Consider the following 14,549-nt stretch of genomic DNA (forward strand, 5'->3'; position numbering starts at 1 on the left):
TTTTATAGTTTGAATTTAAATTTTCAAACTTTTAAAGTGTGAAATTTAAACTTTTATAGTTTTAAAGTTTTAAATTTTCAAACTTTTAAAGTGTGAAATTTAAACTTTTATAGTTTTAAAGTTTTAAATTTTCAAACTTTTAAAGTGTGAAATTTAAACTTTTATAGTTTTAAAGTTTTAAATTTTCAAACTTTTAAAGTGTGAAATTTAAACTTTTATAGTTTTAAAGTTTTAAATTTTCAAACTTTTAAAGTGTGAAATTTAAACTTTTATAGTTTTAAAGTTTTAAATTTTCAAACTTTTAAAGTGTAAAATTTAAACTTTTATAGTTTTAAATTTTCAAACTTTTTAAGTATGAAATTTAAACTTTTATAGTTTTAAAGTTTGAATTTAAATTTTCAAACTTTTAAAGGGTGAAATTTAAACTTTTATAGTTTTAAAGTTTGAATTTAAATTTTCTAACTTTTAAAATTTAAACTGTGAAATTCAAACTTTTATAGTTTTATAGTTTTATAGTTTTAAAGTTTGAAATTTAAACTTTTTATAGTTTTAAAGTTTGAATTTTGAATTTAAATTTTCAAACTTTTAAAGGGTGAAATTTAAACTTTTATAGTTTTAAAGTTTGAATTTAAATTTTCAAACTTTTAAAGTGTGAAATTTAAACTTTTATAGTTTTATAGTTTAATTTTAAAGGTTGAATTTAAATTTTCAAAGTTTTAAATTGTGAAATTTAAACTTTTATAATTTTAAAGTTTGAAAGTTTGTATTTAAAACTTTAAAAGTATAATTTTTTTGTTCTAATAAAATTATAAGAGTTCTAATATTATTTGTGTAATGTTCCTAATTTTTAATTTAATAATTTTTTTTAATTATAACCGTTGGGACCCGGTTTCCGATCCGGGACGGGTACATCATTTTTTTTCCGAAATTACCGGTTCCGGTCCGTCCCGGTTCCGGTTAGGTTCCGTCCCATGGTACCCGGTTCTGGTCCGTCCCGGTCCGGTAGTCCCGGTTCAGGCTAGAGGAGCAATGGCTAAGATATATCAACATATATTAGATGAAAGAAAAGTGGTGATTGGGAAAAACAAAACAAGGGGAAAGATATGATGTTAGACACTCAAGATGATGATGAACAAGGAAAAGGATTCAATGATGAGAAGATCATTGCAATGCTTGTTTCTTATACATTTGCTGGTTTTGAATCTGTTGGTTTGGTTGCATCAATAGCCTAATGTATCTACAAAAATATCCTCACTTCTTGAACAAAGCTAAAGTATACCTATATATTCATCACTACTTTTATTATTCTTTTTTAAGGCTGTGTTAAATACGAATAAAAATATTATTCAAATTTCTGGAATTAGAAAAAATAAGTTTCATGATTACGTCTCTCTTACTCTGTCACACCTACTCATATAGCTCATCTTCACACCCACTCTCGTAGACCCAACCCCCACCTCCATGTCTCTGTCTCCAATAGTATTTGTCTAGATTATATGTAAATTTTTATTTATTTATATACTAAACACAAGAAGATAGATAGAAAATTTGCTTATCTTTTTGAAAAATATTTTTCTCCGTATTGAACACACCCTAATTCTTGTTGTAGGGGTAGGTTAGTCTTTTAACGTTTTAAAAAAGAAGTTAAATCATGCCTAATATATGCCTTGACAAATTTTCTAATTTTACAGGAGGAACAAGAGGATATAGTAAAGAGAAGATCATCTTCAAATGAAGGCCTTAATTTCCATGAGATTAAACAGATGAAGTATCTTAGTAACGTAAGAGTTAAATTTTTTTATTTTTTTATTTTTGTAAGGTTCAAAATAAAATAATTTTGGACAAATTAACATGCATTAATTATTCTTATATCTCTTTTTTTCAAAATTGAAAGGTAATTAATGAATCGTTACGTATTGCTATGGCCAAAACAATATTCTTTAGAGAGGCAAGAACTACTATTAACATAAACGGTTAGTACTCTGCCTTAACTTTTTTCTACTTATTTTATTCGAATAAATTTCTCAAATAGTTACTTAATTTTACGAATTTATCTACTAAAATCACTTTATTTATTCAGTAGTAAACATAAAAAAATACTTGACTATTTCTTCTTTTTTTTCAAGGTCTTTAAGTGTGAATATCTTTTATAGTACTCTCTGTCTTAATTTATGTAGAATTATCTTACTAGATATACATTTTTAAAAATTAATGAAGACTTTTGTAATTTATGATGTAAAATAAATTTTAGATATTTTTATAGTTATAAATTATTTTATTAAAAATAAAAGGAAATTTTAAAAGTGAAATTGTTTTCTAACTACATAAAGGTGACATTCTTTTTAAGATAAACTAAAGGTAAAGTGTGTCATATAAATTGAGATGTTTTACCCCTTGAAATTCATCTTAAATCCAATGACCTATTTTGGTTTGGGGCGGGGGGACTTACACTTCCTCTAGTCAATATTAAGTGAATTGTTAAGATTTTTTCATAATTTAAAATAAATGAATTATTCAAAATTCAAGAGAATTGTTGAGATTTTTTTTCTATATTTACCTTCATTTGATGAAGTTTTTAACTTTTTTACGTTTTCTAGAAGAACTTTAACTTATATCCTTAAATATTTCTTTAAAGGGTGTGTTGTATCTGACAATTCATTTAACATGGACGGGAGAAAATATGTCAAATATTTAAAGTGGACTTTTCTAGGGCCTTGTGCATTTTTTGGCATGACACTTTTCTGGGGAAATGAAATAATTATGTGACTTTGGTTTTATTACAAAACAAAGAAAAATAATTTTAGTAGGAAATATTCTTAGAGTAACCATTTAAAAATTTTACCAACTTCAGCCTCTTATAAATCTTATGCAGGGTATACCATACCCAAGGGGTGGAAGTTTTTGACATTTTCATGGAATTATCATTTGGATCCTCATACTTATGTGAGACCTAAGGAATTTAATCCTTCAAGATGGGATGTAAGTGACATGTCTTAATTGTTGTTTATGAATTTCTCCATTTACGAGACATTTGATTGCTGATTACTATTATGCAATTGTTAGTAATATAAGAACTATTATGCAACATTTGTTATACAAGATTTTAAACTAGTCGTCAGATATTATACATGACGTGTTGAATTTTATACATAATAACTAAATCTACAATAATAATATTCAGTATGCTAATTTTTAATATGTGAATAATTCACTACGTTATCAGCAATCAAATGACCTATTAGTCAATATTAATGTAATTAATTATATTATACATAAATGATTTAATTTCCAAAGATGTTTTAGTATAATGTGACAAATTCTACAGGATCTTGAACCCAAGCCAGCCTCCTTTCTTCCCTTCGGAGTTGGCCCCAAAATGTGTCCAGGAGCCAATTTGGCCAGGCTTGAGGTTTCAGTAATTCTTCATTACTTTCTTCTTTACTATAGGTATTCATCCTTCATCACCTAATATTTACTATTCTTTCTGTTTTAATTTTATTTGTCTGATTTTGATTTGACACGAAATTTAAGAAAATAAATAATTTTTTTGAATATCTTAAATAAATGATGACATATAGAATGTACTACTAAAATGTTATGTGTATGTTTGGTATGGAGGAAATTATTTTTTGGAAAATGTTTTTTTTTTTCATATTTGGTTGGACAAAATTTGAAACGATTTCCTCTAGAAAAATAAATTCATTCAAAGTGAGGAAAATGACTTCCTTAATGAAAGAAGAAAAACAAGTTTTATAAGTAACATTTTATGTTTATTGATATATTTTCCCGTCCCATCCACCCAACACCCCTTGCCTGTTGTCACCGCTAAAGGTCTAGTTCTTTTGTAGTGAATCCTAGTTGGCAACGCTTAGGTGGAAGGATTAGTTCCACGTGGCTTGCCATGTCACTAAAAATTTGGGGTGTTAGCTCTTGAGGGTATTTGTGGTCTCTTAGGATAATGGCAGGGACAATTTTTATCCAAAAATATAACAAAGGGTATATGTGGTCTATTTCGCATAGTTCAGGGACAATTTTGACCATTTTCCGAAAGAAATATACAACTTGAAGTTATACAACCTTAAACCTTTAACCAAAACCCTTACTATCAAGTAATACTAAATCTGAACTTCTACACTCTGTCTCAAACTATCTTACCTCATCCCGCTACCAACTCCACCATTAAGAACCATCCCCCCTCTTATGTTGTCATAACCTAACCTCTCTATCATATGAAGGCTTTCTGAACCTGCTTATATATTCTATCAGACATAGTCTTACCTTATCGATTTTATTCTTGAATTCAAGCTTACCAATAATATTTATTAATCGGTTTGTCACCTCTCCAAAAATCCCCTACCAATGCTCTGGCCCTTGGCTCTCAGCCAAGTTAGTGGACCACCCACAAAATTCTTACTTATCCCTTAGATTTAACTCACCTCTGGTGCAACACACTCCCGCAAGTAATCCGGACCAACCAAAGATCCCTAATATGTCATGTACGGTGTTTAACATACAATTTCGGTCCACACAAGAACCATCCATCATTTAACACACCGATCTGCCACTCGCGGACCAACATGTGGTGAATACACCATAATAAATAAACCTGATTCACTCATGAAATCACACACAAGAATAATCAAACATGTATCAGGTGTGGTACCCGAGCCATTCAATATAGAATATGTACCGGCATGGTATTTGAGTCGATCAATATAGAACATGTACCAACGTGGTATCGCAGTTGATCAATATAGAACATGCACCAGCATGGTACCCAAGCCAATCAATAAATATCTCATGACAAGCGTGGTATCAACACTAACCAATTATTTTTACCAGGCATGGTACCCGAGCCAATAAATAAACTGTACTAGCCGTGGTACTCGAGCCAACCGAGAGTCAAAAACATCAAACAATCACAACCACAAAAAACACAACTACACTTGTAAAACCACAAACAATTAAGACCAGTTCATTACATGAGATTGACAACAAGATATCATTTCACATTCGACCCTTTTCACTTACTTATTATACGGATAAACTAGTGAAATAGTTCACATACACACATAACGTAAATTGAGAAACAACTCAACCACCACCTACCTTATCAATCTTGAACCCACCTCAGAGAACAATATCCCTTGCTAGTCATGGAGTCAACATTACCTACTACAGTAGTTCCTCATCCTATACAACAATAAACAATACGTTTTATCAACCTAGACTCCATGCCCGAAGGTCTTAGCAAGAAATCTCTCGTCAATTTACACGTATTATATTTTCAGAAACAAGTCTAACTAGTTGGTTAAGTCAAGCCTACTTGGACTCCGGTCCAAGCAACTATCGAAGAAATCTGAACATGAACTTTTGGCTCCATTAGAACGAACATGAACTTGGACCAATAGTGGCCTGACAATCGCTACAATGATGGCGTTATGGCGGGGTTACATCAACCTGGATCAAATTCAAATTTTAAATTTTCATCGTGTCACCCCAATTAAATTTGATAGCATATTTCAAAAAAGAATTGAGATTCTACACGAGGTACTTTTTGAATAATGATGGAACAAATCGTTAGGGATGGCAATGAGGCGGTGTAGGGTGGGGGCGGTGCGGGTTGAGCTTAACCCGCAAAAATTTTAATCCTCCCCGCCCCACCCCGCATAGCAACTCTTTTCACTTTCAACCCGCCCCACCCTGCCCCGCATAGACCCATCCCGCATTAACCCGCCCCGCATAATTTTTTTAATATTTTTTTTCTAGTTATGTTTGATACTAAAAATAAAATTCATAAAAATAAATTCATTTTTTCATTAAGTTGGATTGATTTAATAGGATAGTGACTTAAAGTTTTATTTTTTAAAGGTCAAGTAGGAAACATGTAAGAAATTGTATTATTTTTTATTGAACCATTTTCATTTATTATCTTGAATATTTTAGTATCCTTAATGAAATTATCTTAATAAATAATGCTCTATCACTCTTGTAACATGTAAAAAGTTAAAATTAAGTTTGAACCCACATAAAATCACATATACCCTCCCCGCCCCACATTAATTTAAAAAAAACCCACTTCATCCGACCCGCCCCACACAACCTTAAACCCACCCCGCCCCACATAGCCTTAAACCCACCTCGCCCCGCATCCTCCCCACCCCATTGCCATCCCTACAAATCGTTATACCTAGGAGAAAAAATTAAGAGAGAGAAAGGGAAAGAGTGAGAGAAAAAGGAGAAGGAGGAATGAGAGTGAGAATCTGCTAGGGAAAATGAAACCCTAGTTGGGTTATGTAATTTTTTAAAGGTCTTCTTACGTAATTGTACAGGTAATAAGAAAAAATCAATAAAAATAACCATATGTATATGTAATGTACCGATACTGTATAAATAGTGTAAAATCGTATATCTATAATGTATAACTATATATCAAAGATGTCTATGAATCCATATATGTTGTTTATACATATTTATTCATTACAACCATTCATCTTCCTGAACGAGCTGAAGTTTTTTTCTAAAAAAGAATTCTTCTTACTTTCTAAACATTATTATTTCTCCTTTTTCTTTTTATGTTTCCATGTAAATTATCGATCATAGATCAATCACGAAAAATTTTAAGATTATTTTCTTTTTCTTTTATGTTTCAATTAATCATATTTGAGAAAAAATAAACATATTAAATTCTTCAAGAAATGAGAATGAAATATAAATGAAAGGGAGGAGGGGATATGCATGCACTTCGTTGGTATCAAAAGTGGTCAAATGACCACTTTAAGCAATAAATGATATTGAGTTTTTTTTTCTGATTAAAAAAATTGATCTAATGAATATTTTATCCATTTTTTACCGTTTTGAACTATACTTGGGTGAGTAGCTGTACTAGCTATGTCTGCTTTAGTTGGGTTAGTTTTTGAGAAAAAAAATCATGAAAGACTAATAGTATAGGAGTATGTCGTTCAGCGAAACTTTTTCTAGTTACATTACATTGCTAGTTTTTTCCATTTTTCGTATTGGAGTTCGGGGGCAATTATACAATTCAGGTTGATGTCATTAAATGTACAACTCTTTAATTGATGCGAGTATTTAACGCAATAATGTAACCAATTACATTAATTTACGAAATTTACGTTATTGATTTGCCGTAGAATTATGAATGAGATATCAATAAAAATCTATCCCAAAAAAAATTCAAAAACAAAATCTGACGATTTTTATTTACCCTATTGACATCCTTTTCTTTTTGTTTGTTGGGGGTTGTGGATTGAAGTATCAAAGTTAGTTTATTATTGTGGTGTATCAACTATGTCAACCATTCATGTTCTAATACAACATTCCAAAATCTGAAATACAAAGAACAAGTACATAGAATGCTAGATATATTTATCGTTAATTAAAATCTTCACTTGATATGGATAATCACACAAGCACAAATTTAGAAAAATCTCTAATTTGAGCTAGTAATGATTAAAAGTAAATTGTGCTATGGAGTCACATCATGAGAGATAAATACATATAGTATAGGTTAGAGAAAAATAATTAGTCAAATACAATTTCTAATTATGCGTGAAATAGGGAATTTAGTATAACCGTACAAATTTGCTATTAAAAAATAATATTATAGCTTTGTAGGTAAAATTATGCAAAATATCAGCCAATAAAATTTACTTACCATCTTCTTAGCCAATTACTTTAAAGATTACCTAAAATGACCATTTGGCCCACATTATGTCTTCTTCTTCTACTGCTGCTTCCTCCTCCTCCTTTATCTTCTTCTCCTTTTGCATCGTCCTTCATCATCGTCATCATCATCATCATCATCGTCTCTTCTTCTTCTTCTATAAAATTCGACATATCGCAAGCGTGAATTATTTTGAGCAAATTATATATGAAAAAATTCAAAACATTGAGAGGAATTCATATTTAAAATTTGGTAATATTTAGAGTAGATTTTGAGTTGATCGGAATTAAATAGTCAGCGTATACTTCATGTATAGCTAATGGATACTTCATGAATAGTTAAACTATATTCAACTTCTTGAATGTATCATAATGTATAGTTAGTGTATAACTTATGTATATGTAAGATAAGATATATTCAACTTTTTGAGTGTTTCATAATGTATAGTTGGTGTATATTTTTGTGACTTTTGACTATATTTCACGTAAATACAACATGACTATATTTATTTTAAATTAATTACTTTATTGTATATGCTTGAAACTATTCCATTATTTTAAAGTAGAATTTTAAGATGTAATGTAAGACTTATGTTTACCTAGTTATATAAATTTTCCTAATATTTTCTTCGCATAAATTTTCCTAAAACAAAAGACAAAAGGCCAAATTAATACCTAGCCAAGATCAAGTAAATGGGCCACTTGGGTTATTATCGGTGACTAGTTGGGCTCTTGTGGCTCCAACAACTATATGGAGTTGGAAGTATAAAATAGCCTCATATCACATGTCTCTTAAAGATGTTAGGGGTTGTTGGGTAGATGGTTAGAGTCACGTAGGTATTTGTAATAAGTGATTAGCTATGGAGAAATTTATGCATTATTTCATGCAGTTACTAGTTATTCATATATTAGTTATTCCACATTATATCATGCATAAAATACTATATAGATTTATTCATAACATATATGTGTATTACTTATGTTGGTTTCTAAATTATCAACCAAACGTCGTATTAATCTAATACATGAATGACTTATTACCTATCTATCTACTAAACATTGTATAAGTTATACGAAAATTAATACATAAATAATTTTTTTCTTATCCAACTACCAAACGAGCCATTAGTTATTGAATAAAAGAAGAGTTAAAAATGTATCTCAGATGTGATTTATAAGAGAGTTTGGATTATATACCTAAAGAATTATTGAGAGAAGAGTTTGTAAAATTTCGTAATTTTCTTTATTTAAATTGGTTAGCATGTATATATAAACAACCTCAAAAATTATTAATCGAGAAAGAAATAATATTGTTTTTAATCCCTTGAGACGATGTGTTAGCCTACAAGGGTTGTCCTTATAGATCACTATGTATTTTTGTTAAACGTTCAAGTTTTTCATTTATTTGACACTTTGTAAGATAACATACAATTTTTGTAAATTCTTTTATTTCAACTTTTGTCATCAATCTTCTTTATTTTTGTATCAATCAAATCTTGATGTAAATTTCCTTTCAAGGTGTACAAATCATGTTTTTCCTATCCCCTATAATTTCCTTTCAAGGCGTACAAATCATGTTTTCTATCCCCCCCCCCTCCTATAATTTCCTTCCAAGGCGTATAAAGCTTTACAACCTATTAGATGTACTTATCTCTTTTGACTTATAAATACTTGAAATCCATTAGTTAAAGAATTTTAACTTAAGACATAACTTTCTCAACCTTATTATTTTTGAATTATTTTCAAGTAATATTGGCCTATGTATCCACATAGTGTTTTACTAATTGTATATATTGAGAGAAATATTCCTGAGTTTACCTGAGTTTGAGGCGTCGTGTTGATGAATTTACCTGAGTTTGAGGCGTCGTGTTGATGACAAAGGTTGACTTCGTAGTGATAGTCAAGGCTGACGGAGTGTAATAGTAATAAGAGTTCGTGATGGATAGTGACGGGATGCAACTATATAATAAATTATGGGTTAAGTGAATTTTGGTGTATTAATTACGACTTGCGAGTATCCAACGTCGTGATTTTCTAATAATTGGTAAGTTACGTGGTTGTATGGAAAGTTTTAAGAGATAGTGGGACACCACTCGAATAGAATGTTAAAGAGCTAGAGTTATAATGAAGGAAAGTAAAGTGGAATGTAGTACAACCTTTAGAGAGAGGCTAGAACAAGAATATTTTATTTGGTTGCGAAGGCTAAAGAGATATCCTTAGAGGAGTAGATAATTGGGTTCAGGGACACGTGATCTCATTCGTTTTGATGTGGCTATGGTAATAGTGTCACAAGTCCATCAGATTGGTTAAAAAATATTGGAAAAGACTTGAGAAAGGTGTGTACAAACATTAGCTCGAGTGTGATGATAAGTGCCTTGTTTTGTTTGAATTTAGTAAGGATTACGATTGAAATTGTAGCGAAAAGATATTGCAAGATCGATGGAGATGCGATCAATGATAAGCGAAGATCGAAGATTTCATTAAAAATAATCCTCAAGGTATAAGCTAATGTTGATAGATAAGGAGATTGTGTTATATTGTTGAATTTACAATTCATATTTTTCATTATAAGTTTACATTCGTGGTGATATATTTTGTCAAGATATGAATTGACAATGTGAAAAACGATCAATTGTATTCGGTATTGAGCATTTGAAAGGAATTACACCTAGGTTGAGTTGAAAATTTTATTATTGTTGATTGTTAAGTACCTAATAAAGGTTTCATTTAGCAAGTGTTGGTTTATAATAAGGTAAATGGTCGAAGTGTTTATGATGGTTTTTAGTATTGTGAGTAGGATTCACTAGTTATGCTCTCGTGTGTTTTCACTTTTGTGGGTGGATCCCTAGTGGTGGATCAGGGGTACCAAATCCTACGATGTTCTCTTGGTTGAGTGAGAAGATTGGGAAGATTTTGTTATTTCGAATAACATAATTGGTATTGTCTTGGAATTGTTAAAGTATTTTAGTGGTTCTACATGTACCACCTTGCTTATGAGAATTCATAGAAGAGCTATCATGCATAACTATGGTTGTCCGGCAATCTTAATATTCATCTTGTTGTCAAGGTCATGTATTGATTGTGTGTGGTTGAAGGTGGGGATCATTGGGTCCAATTCTACTATTCTTAAGGGTAATCTAAAATCACAATTACTAAATCTATCACTTTGATAGTGTTGTTGGAGAGTTTGTACCTTGGACATATCCTTCGATGTGTATCTGATGTCTAAAGATCAATTTTTTTATAACTTAAGTTCATGGAAAATTATATTTTGAGATGGAGATGTTGATAAGGACTATGATGGTTTGGGTATTATGAGTATGTGTTGGTTGGTTCAGGTTCACTTCTAATTGTTGCGAGTATTGATTTAGAATTTTATTGTGGTTATGTGAGAAAGGATTCGTCTTGATGTTGTGTCAAAGTTATTGATAACATGTTGCAGACATGTGAGCGATCAACTTCGGTGGTTATAGGGAATAGCTTTATGGTTAGTTAAGTGTACATACAACATTAATTATCACTTGAGTATTGTGATGACTTCATGGAGGCATTGTATGGGAGGATGTGTAGGTATTCAATTGGTTGGTTTGGGGAAGAAGATTATATCATAAGTGAGACTCAATTGTGTTAGACAAGACCTTCTGTATGAAAAAGAACTGGTTGAAATTCATGATCACGATGTCCGGAAGCGAAGGACATGCGAGACAAGTATCCATGTTGTTCAGCGATTCAAGTACTACTCTACCCTTACTATATGCTAAAGGCTTATATGTGACCCCTTCGGGGTCAAGTACGCCGTCTTACGTCTAGGGGGTACCCTTGGGTCGTGACACTTTCATGAATTCAGAACCCTAGCTATGTAGTTCTTTTAGTTTATGAATTACACATGCTAGGTCAGTTATTTCAGATATATACATGCTTCAGTTTACAAATGTCAGATTATCAGATATAATTATCGCATTCTCAGAGTTTGCATGTCAGTAAGCTAGATATCTAGTATTACAAAATTCAGTCATAAATTGTTAATTACACAATCAATTGAGAGTAGCTTAATACCGAGTAAAATAGGTTCAGTCACCCTCAAGTCCCAAAATTATGTGCCCCGTAGGTTGTAAGTCCCCTATGTGGGAATTAATATAGTGATCACGCCAGTCATGCCTCTATACCTTTGGCAGGGTATATTGGGTACTCTCGGTGGGGCATATACATCGGACTCCACATTTAGCTCATGTGGTTTTATGTCGGTTATTAGTAGCTCCCACAGTTAGATTCCTTTGCATTGACCATGTTATCAGTAACAGTCAGATTTCAGTCTCAGCATGTTATAAACGTGGTCAATGCATTCAGTTAGATCATGTTCAGTATTTTCAGTATAGTATCATGCTCATCTTATAGCATTGCTCAGTTATATGCTCTGTTCAGTTATGTATATTGTTTAGCTTTATTCTATCTTGCATGCTCAGTACCTTTCAAGTATTGACGCATACTCTGCGCTACATCTTCTCGTGATGTAGGTTCAAGTCCTCATCATTCAGATCACGCTTAAATTGGTTCCCGATCTTCAGCTCACTAACATCAGTGGTGAGTCCTCGTTCTCTGAGGACGACATATATGTTTCCTTTCTACTTTTAGTCTTTAGTTTTCTGTTTTTGCTAAATTTAGCTGGGGCATGTCCCAGCACTTCTAGTCAGATAGAGGTTCATTTCAGACATAGTTAGATTCAGTTTTAGCTTGGAGTTTGATATTTATTTTGTTATTAAACTCTCAGATTTTATATTCAGAGAATGGGTATTCCCCATCATTTTCAGTTTATCTCATGTCTTATGCTTCCGCTCAGTATTTCTTATTCCAATCTATATTAGTATGCCTATGATATGCCAGCTCAGGGTTAGATTGGGGTCACTCGTGATCCTATGTCCCATGTCCGCGTCCTAGGGATAGCTTCGGGGAGTGACAAAAATGAAACAAGGTTAGGGATGACAATGGGACGGGGGCGGATGCGTGGCGGGGTAGGTTTAGGGCTATATGGGGCGTGGCGCGGCGCGGCGCGGCAAGTTTAAGGTTGTACGGGACTGGAGGAATGCGGGGCGGGTTATGGATATATGTGATTTTATGTGAATCCAAACTTAATTTTAACTTTTTACATGTTATTAGAGTGATAGAGCACTATTTATTAAGATAATTTTTGTAAAGCTACTAAAATATTCAAGATAGTAAATAAAAATGATTCAATAAAAAATAATATAAATTCTTACATGTTTTCCAATTGACATCTAAAAAATAAATTTTAAGTTATTAATGAAAAAAAGAGTTTATTTTTAGTGCATATCAAATTTAACTAGAAAAAGAAAATATTAAAAAAATTAAACGGGGCAAATTCCTATAGGACGGTCTATGTGGAGCAGATTGAAAATGAAAAAAATAGTTATTTTGAATAGAGCGGAATGCGCTAAAATATTTACGGATTAAGCTCAATTTATCCTGTCCCGCTCTGCATCACCCTATTATCATCTCTAAATAAGGCTAACGTGAAAATGGAAAAACGACAAATTTGAGGGATTGTATATGTGTTTGGCATTGACACACCATAGTAAATACCATACATGTGGCGATTGATGATTAGATTAAACACGCGGCTGCTCTGTTCAAGAACAGAATTGGAGCTACCCGTTAATTTTTAACCCTGACATATAGTAGTTTGACTTAAAAGTGCATTAATAGTGGTCATAAATTTTTTCAGAGTTAAATGATAAAAAAAATTAATTAATATTTTAAGATGAATTTTTTAAATCATATTAATATAAAAAGAAATACAATTCATAATACTTTTATATAGTATTTCAATATTTTAATTATTTATTTTAAAATATTGAATTAATGCTATCTAATTTAATTTTGAAAGTTAGTCAAATTGACTTTAAAAAAACGTCACATGACAACTAAAAAGGAACAAAGAGAGTATATAGATGTGTTCTTTAATTTAATATTAATTGAAATCTATATTTTAAAATTTTGGGTATGCAGATTAAATTTGTATAAACTTAAACAAGTAGACAAGGATGTCTGATATAGTATATATAGGACATCACGTAGGATGTGAATTACCATGGTAGACGCCACGTATGACGCATATGTCTATTTATTCAACTTTATAGTAAAAGTTTAAGTGTCAATTTGTGTACACTCAAAGTTGGAGGGCCTAAATATCAATTGAAGTCAAGTTAAAGGATGTTTATGTATTATGTCTTTTGGATATTATAGTAGGATTGTGTATCGATCGATCTGATTCAATTTTGAAGTTTATCGATTCAACATATTAGTTATCAATTCATTGATCATGCTAAATCGTTATAGAATCACTAAGATTTATTGATTTTATCAGTTATCGATTTAGCCGTTTAGATTTCACACTAAACAAATTATCATTGAAAATCACATAAAAACGAAGTAATAAATCAAATGAACCAGGCACATAAGTTGACAAATTAAATCTTGCTTAAAAGCAAATACTAACACTTAAGCTTGTAGAATAACCGAAAGTTTAAGGTATTTGGAATGGTATAAATATAGTTATGGTTTAAAACCCAAACATAATGAACTATTTTGGGTATTTCTCAATCTTATATATATATATATTACTATCTAAGAAGAGGGAATAAGTATTCACCACAAGTCAACATGTGTTCCAATAAGAAGGGGGAATAACCAATATATTTATAAAAAGATATGACATATAAAATAAAATGGAGAGAGTATTGGTTTTTCAAAATGGAAAAGGACAAAACACATATAAAATTAAAAGACATATAAAAAAAAGTTGGTTTAACTCTCAAACATAAAAAGTAACATATGTTATTAAAAACTTT

General features: G+C 31.1%; 1 protein-coding gene across 1 annotated transcript; it reads left to right on the forward strand.

Moving 5' to 3' along the window:
- Positions 1–1,239: 1,239 nt before the first annotated feature.
- Positions 1,240–3,469, forward strand: LOC107058899 (beta-amyrin 11-oxidase-like). The gene is made up of 5 exons (XM_015305139.1): positions 1,240–1,273; positions 1,692–1,781; positions 1,895–1,973; positions 2,873–2,979; positions 3,326–3,469. The coding sequence occupies exons 2-5, from the start codon at positions 1,764–1,766 to the stop codon at positions 3,467–3,469; spliced, it is 348 nt and encodes a 115-aa protein (XP_015160625.1). The 5' UTR covers positions 1,240–1,273; positions 1,692–1,763.
- The last annotated feature ends 11,080 nt before the right edge of the window (positions 3,470–14,549 follow it).

Source organism: Solanum tuberosum, unplaced genomic scaffold (assembly GCF_000226075.1).
Source record: "Solanum tuberosum cultivar DM 1-3 516 R44 unplaced genomic scaffold, SolTub_3.0 scf00681, whole genome shotgun sequence".
NCBI classification, from domain to species: domain Eukaryota; kingdom Viridiplantae; phylum Streptophyta; class Magnoliopsida; order Solanales; family Solanaceae; genus Solanum; species Solanum tuberosum.